This window comes from Mycteria americana, assembly GCF_035582795.1.
Source record: "Mycteria americana isolate JAX WOST 10 ecotype Jacksonville Zoo and Gardens chromosome Z unlocalized genomic scaffold, USCA_MyAme_1.0 Scaffold_30, whole genome shotgun sequence".
Lineage (NCBI taxonomy): Eukaryota > Metazoa > Chordata > Aves > Ciconiiformes > Ciconiidae > Mycteria > Mycteria americana.
This window is the reverse complement of record NW_027445437.1, coordinates 1534388-1546426: the sequence shown is the minus strand read 5'-3', so window position 1 is coordinate 1546426 and position 12039 is coordinate 1534388. Positions and strand designations below refer to the sequence as shown.

The 12039-nt window shown below is 49.3% G+C and overlaps 1 protein-coding gene across 15 annotated transcripts in view; it reads left to right on the top strand.

Moving 5' to 3' along the window:
- TCF4 (transcription factor 4) overlaps window positions 1–12039 on the top strand; it is a 243761-nt gene that overhangs the window by 210262 nt on the left and 21460 nt on the right. For 14 of the 15 annotated variants that reach the window (XM_075489119.1, XM_075489122.1, XM_075489123.1 and 11 more), the window contains 3 exons: window positions 5640–5707; window positions 6991–7069; window positions 9712–9788. In XM_075489119.1, coding sequence (XP_075345234.1) covers window positions 5640–5707; window positions 6991–7069; window positions 9712–9788 — 224 coding nt within the window. The remainder of the gene's footprint in view (window positions 1–5639; window positions 5708–6990; window positions 7070–9711; window positions 9789–12039) is intronic. The other variant, XM_075489125.1, reaches the window with a different exon arrangement.

Here is a 12039-nt window from a genome sequence, read left to right as displayed (position 1 = left end):
TCTGCGAATTCACAGAACTCCCTTTTCAGTATTGCTTTTAGTATTTTCTACCTTCTTTACTTCAGCACTAGGTTGGTCTAAGCAGTCGGTTTTACGCTGTGGTTAGGAGTTAGACAATTTTGTGTTTGAGTTTCTTGAGAGCTCTTAGAAACGTCATTTGGCTCTTCTTTATTTTTCTTTTTATTGATTTATTTTAAAGCCTTTACATTGACACTTCAGTTGGAGCCAATTTTTCTGACTAATCCCTTGTGAAATATCATCTGTCCGATGGCAAGGCAGATGAAAATAATCTGTTTAGCATTTCTTCTGTTACCCTTTTTTCCCTTGAATTCTCCTGTTGCATCTTGGTTGTTCGCGGGTCCTACCAACTCCCCCCCGTTGTCCTTATTTCCGATGGGCTTGAAAAAGCTTTTAATATTAACTTTTAAGCCATTAAAAATTGCTCTTTCAAAGTGTTTTTTTGGTCTTACATGTAACTTGCATGAAACATTTGCCTGAGATCCTCCGTCTTGCTCAACCTTTACATCTTACGGTTTTCTTCCAAAAGCCGAAGGGAAGTGGAGGAGCACTTGTTGGAAGTGATGAAAGCCTTTTGTTTAAGTAGGGATCAATATCTGTTCTGCATTCTACATTTTTTTGGAAAACCACCTGAGGATCGGTTTTACCCAGAGGTGAAGAGCGAGACCCTACCGTGATGACCCTCAGGATGTTTCGGAGTTCGTTCAGCCGGCTTTGGCACACCCTCCGCAGGTTACCTTGCGAGTGCCCCACCTGGGGAGATGTATAGGGCTGCTGTGGGAGCACCGGCCGCGGGTTTCATCAGGTTGCTCTTTGGTGCAGGATGACAAACCCGATGCCAGCTGGGCTGGGCTGCAATCCTTCTTCCCCGCGACTCTTCCCCGCCGGCACGAGGAGCGGGGTCTGCACGGACGTGCTCCGAGCATCTGCATCTGTCTTCACGATGCGTGTCCCAGCCTAGTCCAAATAGTTCTTGCTTTTCATATCAATTTTCTTCCGTTCTGGGTGCTGTTCTGGACACCAGCAGTGCTTTTCAGAGCTGGGATAAATATCCCGATGGTTTAAACCTGACAGTTGTAGTGCACACCGGAGCTGTCAGCTAAGCCTGTCCCTGCTCAGCCTTTGGGGCGGCAGCGGCTGTATTTAAATAGTGTTTCATTGAAGCCGGTGGTAAAGTGATGGACCAACAACTGTGCGATATTAATAGAAACAGTTGATTATATTCCATAGCTGTTCCCTCTGTAAAGCAGCACTGTACATTACTTTCTCTCTAGTGATACCCCGGGTTATCTTTTCCTATCTTTGAGGTCTCGTTCTTATTTCTGTGGTGCCCGGTCCCGGGATGATGTTAGTTTTGTCCTATTGCTCCCGAAATCTTTGGGCTCTTGCAGCAGACGCTCCTTGCTGTGTTTCTTCTTAAGACTCTGTTTGTCTGTTTTTCCTTCAAATATGGGGTTTTCTTCAGGCACCTACAGATTTCAGTCATGTCCCCAAAATGGCAGCTAAAGCAAATAGTAGTTCACACGTAAAATGGTTAGTGATGTAAGCAAGAAAAAGATTTTTAAAAGTTAGCTGTGTTTAAGCAATCCCAGCTATTTGTGTGACACGGACACCTTCAGAAGATCTCTGTCTGCTTATGTTGATCTGGGTCTTCCACCCAGAAGGTGCCGTAGTTCCCTTCCTTTGCCCAGTTTCTCCTCTGTCCCTGAGAACCCAAACCCAAGAGCGAGGGAGGCTGGGGGTGGCCGGAGCTGGGAAGGACCCTCAGCCCAAAGCGCCCGTGCCTGCGCTCCTCCCTCCTCTGGCTTTTCCTGGGGGCTTTGCAGCCTCCCGAGCCGTCGGAGCCATCCCGAGCTGGGGTTGCCTCGGGGGCTGGTGTTCAGTAGCCGCCGACGGATGTTCTTCTCCATGAATTTATCCGGTTCTTTTTAAATCTATTTATATGTTTGGTCTTTGCATACCTTAAAGCAACGAGTTTCCCCATCTGACTGGACACTAGTGAAAAAAACCCCGCGACTTTTTGTTTGTTTGTTTTGATGGGTGGCTTTCAGTTCCTATACGGGGAGAGCAACGAATAATGATGCGAGCTTGCCTCCCCCGTGTTACAAACCTCTACTGCGTTGCTTTGCGAGCATCCCTTTCCCAGTGAAGCTTCCTCTTCTCTGCAAAAGGGAACTTTGCACACTGCTGCCCATCCTGGAGGCTCTCCCTGTATGTTTTCCAGGCCTACCGCATTCATTTGTCTTCAAAGTCTTTCAGGAAAAGTTTAATATTCAGTATATCTGAAGAATTCCTTTGTTCTTAGCGGTGACTAATATAAGACATGGCCCAGCTCAGCGCTGTCAGGTTTCTAAGAGCACGTGGAGCAAGAGTGTGGTCCCTGCGTTTGCTTCTCCCGCAGGACCGGTATAGCTCATCTCATTAGGAGAAACCAGCCTTCAGACAGACAAATGGAGGACTTAATTTTAGAATAATGTAGTTAGAGTCACTTAGAAAAAGGAAAAAACAATGCATGATTTACATTTAGAATCACAGTTCACTTTAGAGTGAAGTATCTGAATTTCTGGACATCTGCCTGGTATTATTCAAGTCGCAAACTTGAAAAAGGTTGTGATTTACAACCTTAAATTACCCTGATAAGTTGTATCTCTAGCTGACACCGCCTGTTCTATCTGTCTTCGCCTTTCTTTATATATCTTTCTTTATACATCTTGATGCCTAATTTCCAACTGAGCTGAGATCACAAATAAGCTGTCATTGGCAGATGAGCACATTTTCAAGTGTACAATAATCAAAGTTTAACTAAGAAAAAGGGAAGAAAAGGAGTAAGCAAGGACGTGCTTGCAAACCGCACCGTACCGGTTTATCTAACAGCCCCTGGGACAGCCGGAGTCCTTGAGGCCTTTCCAGAGGAGTCTGCTGTAGGAGAAATGCTGAAACGTCCGAGTTACGCAGTCAGGTTAAATGTAAAGAGGCTGCATTTCTGCAGTTGGATAACGTGCGCGCTGTACGTGAGAAATGGAAGGAAAACGCTGTTCTGTGCCATTCCTTAAGTTTTCCTAACTAGACCCTGCTGAAGCTGCTGCTAGAAAGTTTGGGCTTAGGCAGGATGGAGGATCGATACCGGATAGCCCTCTGACAGCAGAGATACGGTGACTGCTAAGCAAGGAAGGCTGGGAGGAAAGGGGCAAGGGATGGAGCCTAGGAAAAGCTAAATGGAGACAGTGGATGAGATAAATGCTTTCCGGGTGGGAAGGCTGGAGGAGGTGGAGCAGGAAGGTTGCTCTGAAGGGGCATGGCAGGACATCCCTCAGACCAGGCAGGTCCCGAAGCTCGGATTTCCCTGCTGCTCCTGTGGAGCTGCAACGTCCACGGGCAGATCAGCTCATCTGCTTTGAGTGCTGCTCCGTATGCATTCAGTTCACAGAATCCCAGAATGGTATAGGTTGGAAAAGACCTTTAAGATCATCGAGTCCAACCGTAAACCTAACACTGCCAAGGCCACCACTACACCATGTCCCTAAGCACCTCAGCCAAACGTCCTTTAAATCCCTCCAGGGATGGGGACTCCACCACTGCCCTGGGCAGCCTCTTCCAGTGCTGGACAACCCTTTCCGTGAAGGAAAATTTCCCAATATCCAGTCTAAACCTCCCCTGGCGCAACTGGAGGCCATTTCCTCTCACCCTATCGCTTGTTACCTGGGAGAAGAGACCGACCCCACCTCTCGACAGCCTCCTTTCAGGTCGTTGTAGAGAGCGAGGAGGTCTCCCCTCAGCCTCCTTTTCTCCAGGCTGAACAAGCCCAGGGCCCTCAGCCGCTCCCCATCAGCCTTGTGCTCCAGACCCTTCCCCAGCTCCGTTGCCCTTCTCTGCACACGCTCCAGCCCCTCAATGTCTCTCTGGGAGTGAGGGGCCCAGCACTGAACACAGCATTCGAGGTGCGGCCTCACCAGTGCCCAGTCCAGGGGCACGGTCGCTGCCCTGCTCCTGCTGGCCACGCCGTTTTTGATACAAATAGTTATTAGTGACTGTAGTTACCCCAGCGGCACAACCAAAGAGCTGTAGAACGGATCCAACCCCGCTCCTTCCCATGCCCTGAATATTTAACTGCATAACACTGGGGTGAAACTTGGAGGAGGCTTTTAATGTTACTTTTTAAGGACCAAAAGAGTGCCTGTGCTTGCACTTTGCGGTACAAACGCGGGCAGTTTGGGCCCTGACTCCTTTTCCTGTGGGACGTCCCGGGCTCGGAGCAGGGGCTGGGTTTGCTCCTGAAGTCCCCTGGGCACGGGATCGCGCGGGCTCGTGGTGCAGAGCCGGCCCAGGGGCTTGGGGGAGACGGGGGGACGGAAGCCCTTCAACCCCCGCTGCGTTACGGGATCCTCTCGTGCCTCAGCCCTCGCGTCCCAGACGTTAATCCAGGCTTTCCGGGGTGGGGACTGACTGCTTGTTTCTCATTTTCTGGCCGCCTGACTTAGGGTCCTCGGAGGTGAAAGCAGAAGTATTGATCACAGGCAGGAGTCAGCCAAAGCTGCGCTTTTAGTTTCTAAATGGGCATAGAGGTGCTGAAACCGGTGGGATGTTTTGCCCTAATTTTCCTTTCCTTCAATATCTCCTGTAACGGAGAAGTTTAAATCCTATCACTTCAGCAAGAGAAACTGGTGGCTTGCTACACCATGATTTTTCTGGCCCTAAATTTCTTATATAAAAGGTGCAATCCCATCACCTGAGAGATGGTGAGAAATCAGTTCATTAAATGCCCATGAAATGTTCAAGTGAAGACAGAAGGAACACTTGGGAAAAGTCCATATGGAATTTAATGGTCTTTAAAACATGCACTGCAAAGTATACAAAGGCTCGGGGTCACAGAGTGAATGCGGAGAAGACAAAATAGTGGGTAGCTGCTTATTAGGGGCATTTTGTCCTTCCCTTGCAGCAAGGGAGGCTAGGGCTGCCCGGGAGCGCGGCAAGAGCCTGGAATTAATGACTGCTCCCAGGGCAGGCGCAGAGGGAAATTGGGCTGGGCAGGCAGGCTGAGCTCTGGCGTTCCCGGCTCCAGGGGGTTTGTCCTTGCCGCCTTCATAATGTTCCTCTGCAGTAGTTTTTGACATTTTATATGTGCAAAATTGCCCTTCTGTGTGAAGGTTTTGAAGAAGAAAGCCCTCGTTAGAGTGGATTTGCGCATCCTAGAGCACAAAGTCGGTGCCCTCGGACGGGCAGCGGCTCGGTGCACGGGGCAGGGGAAGCAGGAGCCCTTCCCCAGCCCCGGGCTTCGGCTCACCGCGGGCTTGCCTAGCTGTGCGCTTGCGTATTCTCCATACCTTTGAGCATCTTCTGCTATTAGAAGCCTTTGGTTCAGAAAAAGTAAAGCCATATGGCCAAGTACTATCAAATACGCCATAAATTTTTTAAAAAAACCAGCATGTCAAGTTTATATTTTATCTGCAAAAATGGAGCATGAACGTGTTTGATATCTACCTTAGCAAACAAATTAATGGTAATTAAAGATTAATTTTATGTAATTAGCATTAAAATGCAATTAAATTATGAGTAAGTGGACCAGGAATAGAAGTCGAAGATGTCTTACTGTCTGTTTTTACATCGAGTCTTTTGTTTTTCAGCAAACAGAGGAAGTGGGGCAGCAGGCAGCTCGCAGACTGGTGATGCGCTGGGGAAAGCACTTGCCTCTGTAAGGAAATATTTACTTTGGAATACACGTTTACCGTTTTGAAAGTGTGAACTTAAATCAGAATTGGACGCCTGGAGTTTACGAAGATGAACAGCAAACGGGAGAGATCTGGTCTCAGAGGTCACCCGCGTGGAGTTACTGCCAACCGAAATATTGAACAATCAGTGCACAATGGTGTTTAAAAAGTTTTAGACTTAATTTTATGGTAGAATAGAGACGGAAAGAGGGGAAGCCTTGAGCTGGTCACATTGACGGGGTGCCGAGGAGCTGTGTCTGTTAGTCTATCACACCCTGCATTTCCTAGGGCGAGGGACGTCCGAACAGAACCCAGCGGCAGGATGACTTTTGCACTACCGAGCCATCCGCAAACAGGATTCCTTTTGAATTTGCCTTTAGATTTTCTATTTTTCGTGGCAGTTTCCACCTATGCAGTTACCGTGGTTGCTGTTAAAGTCAGCAGTTACCACCTCTTACCTGGGTAGCCGGGGTACGGCAGTTTTCCAGCTGAAAGCGGGAGGAAACCCTGCCGTGCCCCAGCTATCGCTGCGGTACCAGTTGGCACGGGCTGACTTTTAATAAGGACCACTATAGTTATTTTCTGGGCAGAGTGGGTTCCATTGAGTTCTCATGAGAGTTAATTTTTTTTTGCACATTCTTCGATGCTTCATTGAAAAAGACGAAAAGTCAGACTCTAGTTTGCCTGAAATAACTGATACAGTACAGAATCCACTTTGAAGTGGTGCCCTGACAAATGGCACGGGTGGTGAGCGGGGACGCCGCGGGGCGGTGGCACCCTCGCCCGGGCACGGGGCACGCGGGGGCTTTCTCGCCGGAGCAGCGGACGAGTAGTTGGAGTTTGCTGCTGCGGATTACCCGCTGTGCCAGGGTTTAACGTGCTCTGCTCCCTTTGCTTTATTTTGGCCGTTAAGGGATTTCAGCATAACAAAAAATCAATTTTCAGGCGTGCTTTAAGGCCTTGTTCAACGACACTCATTCGTAAAGTAGTCTATGCAATGAAAATATGTATATCTACCGTAGCAGATCCGTGTGACAATCAGAAACCATCGCTTAATTGGCTAGTGTCTGTTCCCATCAAAAGGGGTCTGTTGTCTAGCTTCCTGCATCTAATACAGTTTTGTCTTTATAAAAATATTAATATTTGAATAAGAGGCTTTTTAACCTGTCCTGCTTTCATTTAAATGAACTGAATGCATAAGAATTCCATATTTCTTTCTGCATCAGTTTGTGATGGCTTTAGATTAATTCTGTATCATCTTTTAAAGATCTATTCTCCAGATCACACCAACAACAGCTTTTCATCAAATCCTTCAACTCCTGTTGGTTCTCCCCCTTCTCTCTCAGGTATTGTTGTTACAATTCTATTTTACTGAACGTTTCAACATATTTTTGGTAGGAGATGCCTAAATGAGCTCCTACGGTACTGGGTGTGAGATGTGCATCCAGCCGGCAGCGCCAGGCGGTTCCCGTATTGCCGTGCAGCACGTGCAGGTGGCTGGTGGTCCCCCAGAGATGAGCAGAGAGGTGTCCTACGCCCTGCGTTTGCAGTGCCAAGAGAAGGTCCTTGCAGCTTTCAGGCGGATGCATTTGCAGAAAAGCAGTGGTTCCATGCATCCTTTTTGCGGCTTCCCGCAGTGCCCTCGGGCTCTTGTGGCAGATGATTTCTGCCCTGTGCGGAGCGTGGCCCCCTGCCGTGGCCGTGCCCCGGTGCAGGGACACCCGAGCCCTCGCGGCAGCCTCACGCCGGGGCGGCCGTGCCAGGTACATCTCCTTGTGTTTTCCCCCGTCCCCTCCCGGGGCTGAAGCAAAAGCCTGTTTGATCCATATAATCTGTCTCTGGACAAACTGGGCCCCTGTGAATCCAGTCGATTCGTTTTATACGTTGTTTATAATAACTGCATCTTTTAACTAGACCCACTTTACTAATAAAAGCCTAAACTGAAAAGATCCAGAGGTCCAGGGTAGTTCTCATGAGCATCAGGTGTTTTAAATGTTTACTTGAATATAACTCAGATTTCTTAAACCTTGAGACTTTTCAGCTAGAGCATTAGGCTTCTCCTCCCACGCAGCACACGCTAACGCCTTGGAGCAGGGCTCTTGGCTTCCCGTCCCCTCTTTGAGACGAGGTCTGTATCACACGTAACTGAAGACCCCGGTCTCCTCTTCTTCGTGCCTGAGCCCTGGACCCTGTAGACCTCCCCGGGAACCCTGAAAGGCAGCCGAGGCCGCCGTGTTTCCATAGGGCAGCGCTGGCGAGAGGGGCGATCCACCCCTCCTTCTCCATGGGGCATGAGTAGCACGACAGAGGTGGAGGGAGCTCCTGGGCTCCCGATCCTTCAAAATGGTGCCCCGGCCTCAGAGACGTAGACCTAACGGCAGCTCTACTGCGACGAGACCCTTTTGGAAGGAGGGGTGGAGAGAAGCTCGTGCTTGCCGGCCGGCTCGGCAGGACGGGGTCCGGGAGGACACCACGTCCACCTCCATCACGCTCACCTGCTGTGCGGGAGCATGGGACATCGGGGTGACACCCAGTCAACAAATGGCCCCGCAAAGCCACCCCTAGCAGGGGATGGGGGGCAGAGGGACCACCTGGCCTGCCATAGGTTCCCACACCTCAGAAAAGGACTTTCTGCCCCTGTGGAGCCAGGAACGGCCCCCGAGGTGCGGCAGCCCTGGCGCTGCCTTTCTCCTCGCGAGGTGCTGCCCTCCTTCCCCACGGAAGGGGCCGAGCCAAAGAGAAAAACCCCGTGCGAGTTTGGGCTGCGTTGCTTTCTGCAGGCTCCACTGGGTAAATAGGGAGAAGTGAGCGTCAAAATAAATAAAAATAAGGAGTATAAGTGCATTTAAATAAGAGCTGGAAGTGTTTAGCATGCAAGACACTTTCCCTCAAGGATATCAAGGGCTAGTTAAAAATTATTTCGAAAGTAAAGATTGCTGCTCATTGCTTCATTCAGTGCTGTAGCAAAACCTCAACTAAAAGCTCCATGGGGACCAGAAAAGGGAAGATTTAAGTTTTAATTAGAACTAACATAATTTTGACTTTTATGAGAAAAAAAATCTTAACTGTGAGAGCCTAAAAAAAAATTGCCATGAGTTCCACCCTGGCCTATCTCAGTCCAAGCAAATGCCACTCAACGTAGACATTAAGATTAAAATCCTAATATTTCCATCTCAAATTCTTAACCCCGTTTTACGAGATCATTCAGAAGATCACTCGTTCAAAAGAACATTATAAAATGTCTAAGCATTGTGCTATGTATATATAAAGAAGCTGTTGGGAAAAGACTTGGAAAAAACTTCTTTTCCCCATGTTTGCCTCTTTCACAAGGGCAAATTTTTCCTTAGAAAATGCTGCTGGAGACCAGGAGCCCTTTTCTTCCCGCAGCAGCAGGAACAGATTTAGAGCAGCGGATAGAAACCAGAAGGTTTTTGGTCAGACCTTTGGCGGTCTCACCGGGCCAAACCAAATAACCTGCCCGAAGAGAGCGCGAGCCTTATCAGCGTATACGTGAATGTTGTGTGCAGTGCTTTTACTGACTTCTTTTTTTAAGATTTTGTAAATTTGATGGTGGGATGACGTAATCGGTGGCACCGAGCGTGTCTGGAAGCAAGGCTAGGAGAATGGGCTAGTCTGTGCTGGGCTCGCGTGGGGGTCCAGCCGCCCCGCAGCCCCCTGCGGCACCGCTGCTTCTCCGTCCACCACCGAGATGTTTCCTTCTCCCGGAGCCTCTCGCAGCTCCAGCTGCCGAATGAATGCAGCCCTCTATGCGGAGGAGCAGCCTGGGGGAACTTTGTGGCCTGCATCTACGTGCTTTGCTACGAAATACCTTTTTTTTTTTCACCCGTGTGTATTTTGGAAGTTCTCCATATGTCTGCTCTATAGTCTATCTGGAATACGGCATTTACATGTCTACAAAACTGTCCAAAAAGTTTGAAAGACATTTTTGTTTGCATAGTTCTAATGGTAATTCCAATTTTACTATTAGCAGGCACAGCTGTTTGGTCTAGAAATGGAGGTCAAGCGTCATCATCTCCCAATTATGAAGGTCCCTTACACTCTTTGGTATGTTTTGATTAGTGACCTCCTCTGCCTCAGTATTTTACTTGCTGTTCTTTCCATTTCTCATCCATTCTTCTCACACAGGTTTTCATTTCGTTAGTGACCGCTATGCCCTCGGACTTGATTTTACCACCTCTAAATTCGTATCATGGGTGCCCCATGCTCTAGATACCTGATGTGGTTTGAGATGCTGCTGGCCAGGGTCTCCTGTCTGACAGGGGACGCGGTGTTGAAATCTACTGAAAAGGAGAGCGAGGACCACAAAAAGAGGGGAGGATGCGCAGGCAGATGGAATAGATTGAAGAGAGAATGGGAGTAGAAAGCCGCGGTGGGTGTCAGACAGGACGGAGCGTCCGTCAGTCCCGTGGAGTGAGGGAGGGAGCGCGGCCGATGCAGCGGTGATGGTCGAGAGTCTTCTCCCCGGGAAAAGCCGGCGGGCTGAGCTTGCCGGGCCGAGCTGGTCCTAAATGCTCGCGTGGCAGAGAGGGTTAAAGGGACGTCAGTAAGATTTGTTACCTTTCCTAATGGAAAGATTAAGAAAGAGTTGGAGCTCACCAGAAGCACGTTAGGACAGAGAAGAACTGTAGAGAGTCTGGTGTCCTCTGTCTTGCTCTTCTCGGTTGGTTGTTGGTCGCAGTTGGAAGTCTAGGGGGTTTCACTAATCGGCGTGAAAAGCCTGAGATATAGTTGGGTGTAAAAAACATAGTGCTAGAACTTAAAAAGTTTATTTAAAAAAAAAGGCAATCAGATCATTCCTGAGGGCACAGCGTTTAACCCCCCCTAGTACGGGGCGATGCAGCAATCCCGTTGGCTTCGTTAGAAGTTTGCCGGAGTCAGGAATTAGCATGGACTGTTTTTCCACCCCGATACAGAAATCCTTCTCATGATTGATCGCAATATTTTCTAGGCTATCTGTCTTCCGGAGGTTTTTTAGTTACTTTGGTTTGTGGAGAGCAGTGGCTTGGTTAAGAGGTTGGCTGCAGGGATCCCTAAGCTATGCCCCGTTATTTTTGCAGCTCAGGTTCCCCAGCGCTTGGGGGCTGTCCTGTTGACCTTCCCCCTTTTGTATTTTATTAAAGAGCAAAGACTTCAGGTGCCCAGGTCCACAGGTGGCTTGCGCTGGGGCTAGCCGAGGACAGCGGTGGGGCTTGGGGGAAGCAGAGCAGGGGGTGCAGGGGGGCTTCTGGGGGCAGTGGCTCCCGCAGTGGGTAGCGCCCAGAGCGTGACACGTAGACACGGGCCCCTCCTTTCCTGGAGCAGCCTGTGCAACAGGCAGGCTGAAACCTCGAGGCTGTTATTCCCTGCTGCCCGTCGCTTCTCCTCATCCTCGCCCCACCAGCAGCACACCTCAGGGGCTATTTTTTGGCTTGGCACGCTGTTGGGAGGCAGTAACTCGGGAAAGCAGCGGTGGGGGTTCTCCAAGACCCTCTCCAGGGCTGTGGGTGGGCTGGCTTCTAGGATGGTTGGAGAAGTGGGAGGCGAGGGCCCGTCCTTCCCGGGCGCTTGGTTGTAGGGACCCCGACGGCATTGCAGCCGGGGGAGCGGAGCGGCCCCGCACCCCTCGCCCCCCGGGACTGCCCCGGCTGCTAGGCGTTGGCGCATTGCTCACCGGCTGTAAGCTGCTCAGTTAGGGAAGGGTATTTATCGCTGCTTGTACCAGTGATAAAAAGTGATTTCAGGATGCATACCTGTAGGGAAAAAATCCCACTAGCAGCGAGGGACTGTAGGACCTGGTAGTTTCTCTTTCTCTCTTTGTGTGTGATCCTGGATTAGATGGGAGGGGGGGAAATCCCAGTCAGAGATTGATTACAATTACAGGTATATTTGTTTCTTTACTTCTACTTCTTTTTTTATTTTTTTATTATTTTTTTTTTTTTTTAAGTATCACTAAAACTTTTCAAAGACATAGAGGGCAACATATGTACTGTAATGATTATGTTCATGAGGAATCATTGAACCTGTTTTGCCCATGAAAATCAAAGCTGTACTTGTGTTAACCATGCTCTCTCCTTCCCCGCAACGCTACTCTAAACATTGCCCTAGGGAAACAAAACCACTCCTTTTTTAAAAAAAAAAAAAAAAAGAAAAAAAAAAGAAAAAGAAAAAAAAAAAAAGCCAAAACCAACCAAAAAAACACCAAGGGGTTGAGAAGGAAGGACTGGCTGTCAGTGACCGTGCCCCCGCGCGCCCCACGCACACCGGCGGCAGCGCCTCGTGCCCGGCGCTGGGCAGCCCTGCGCGCCTGCTGATGCTC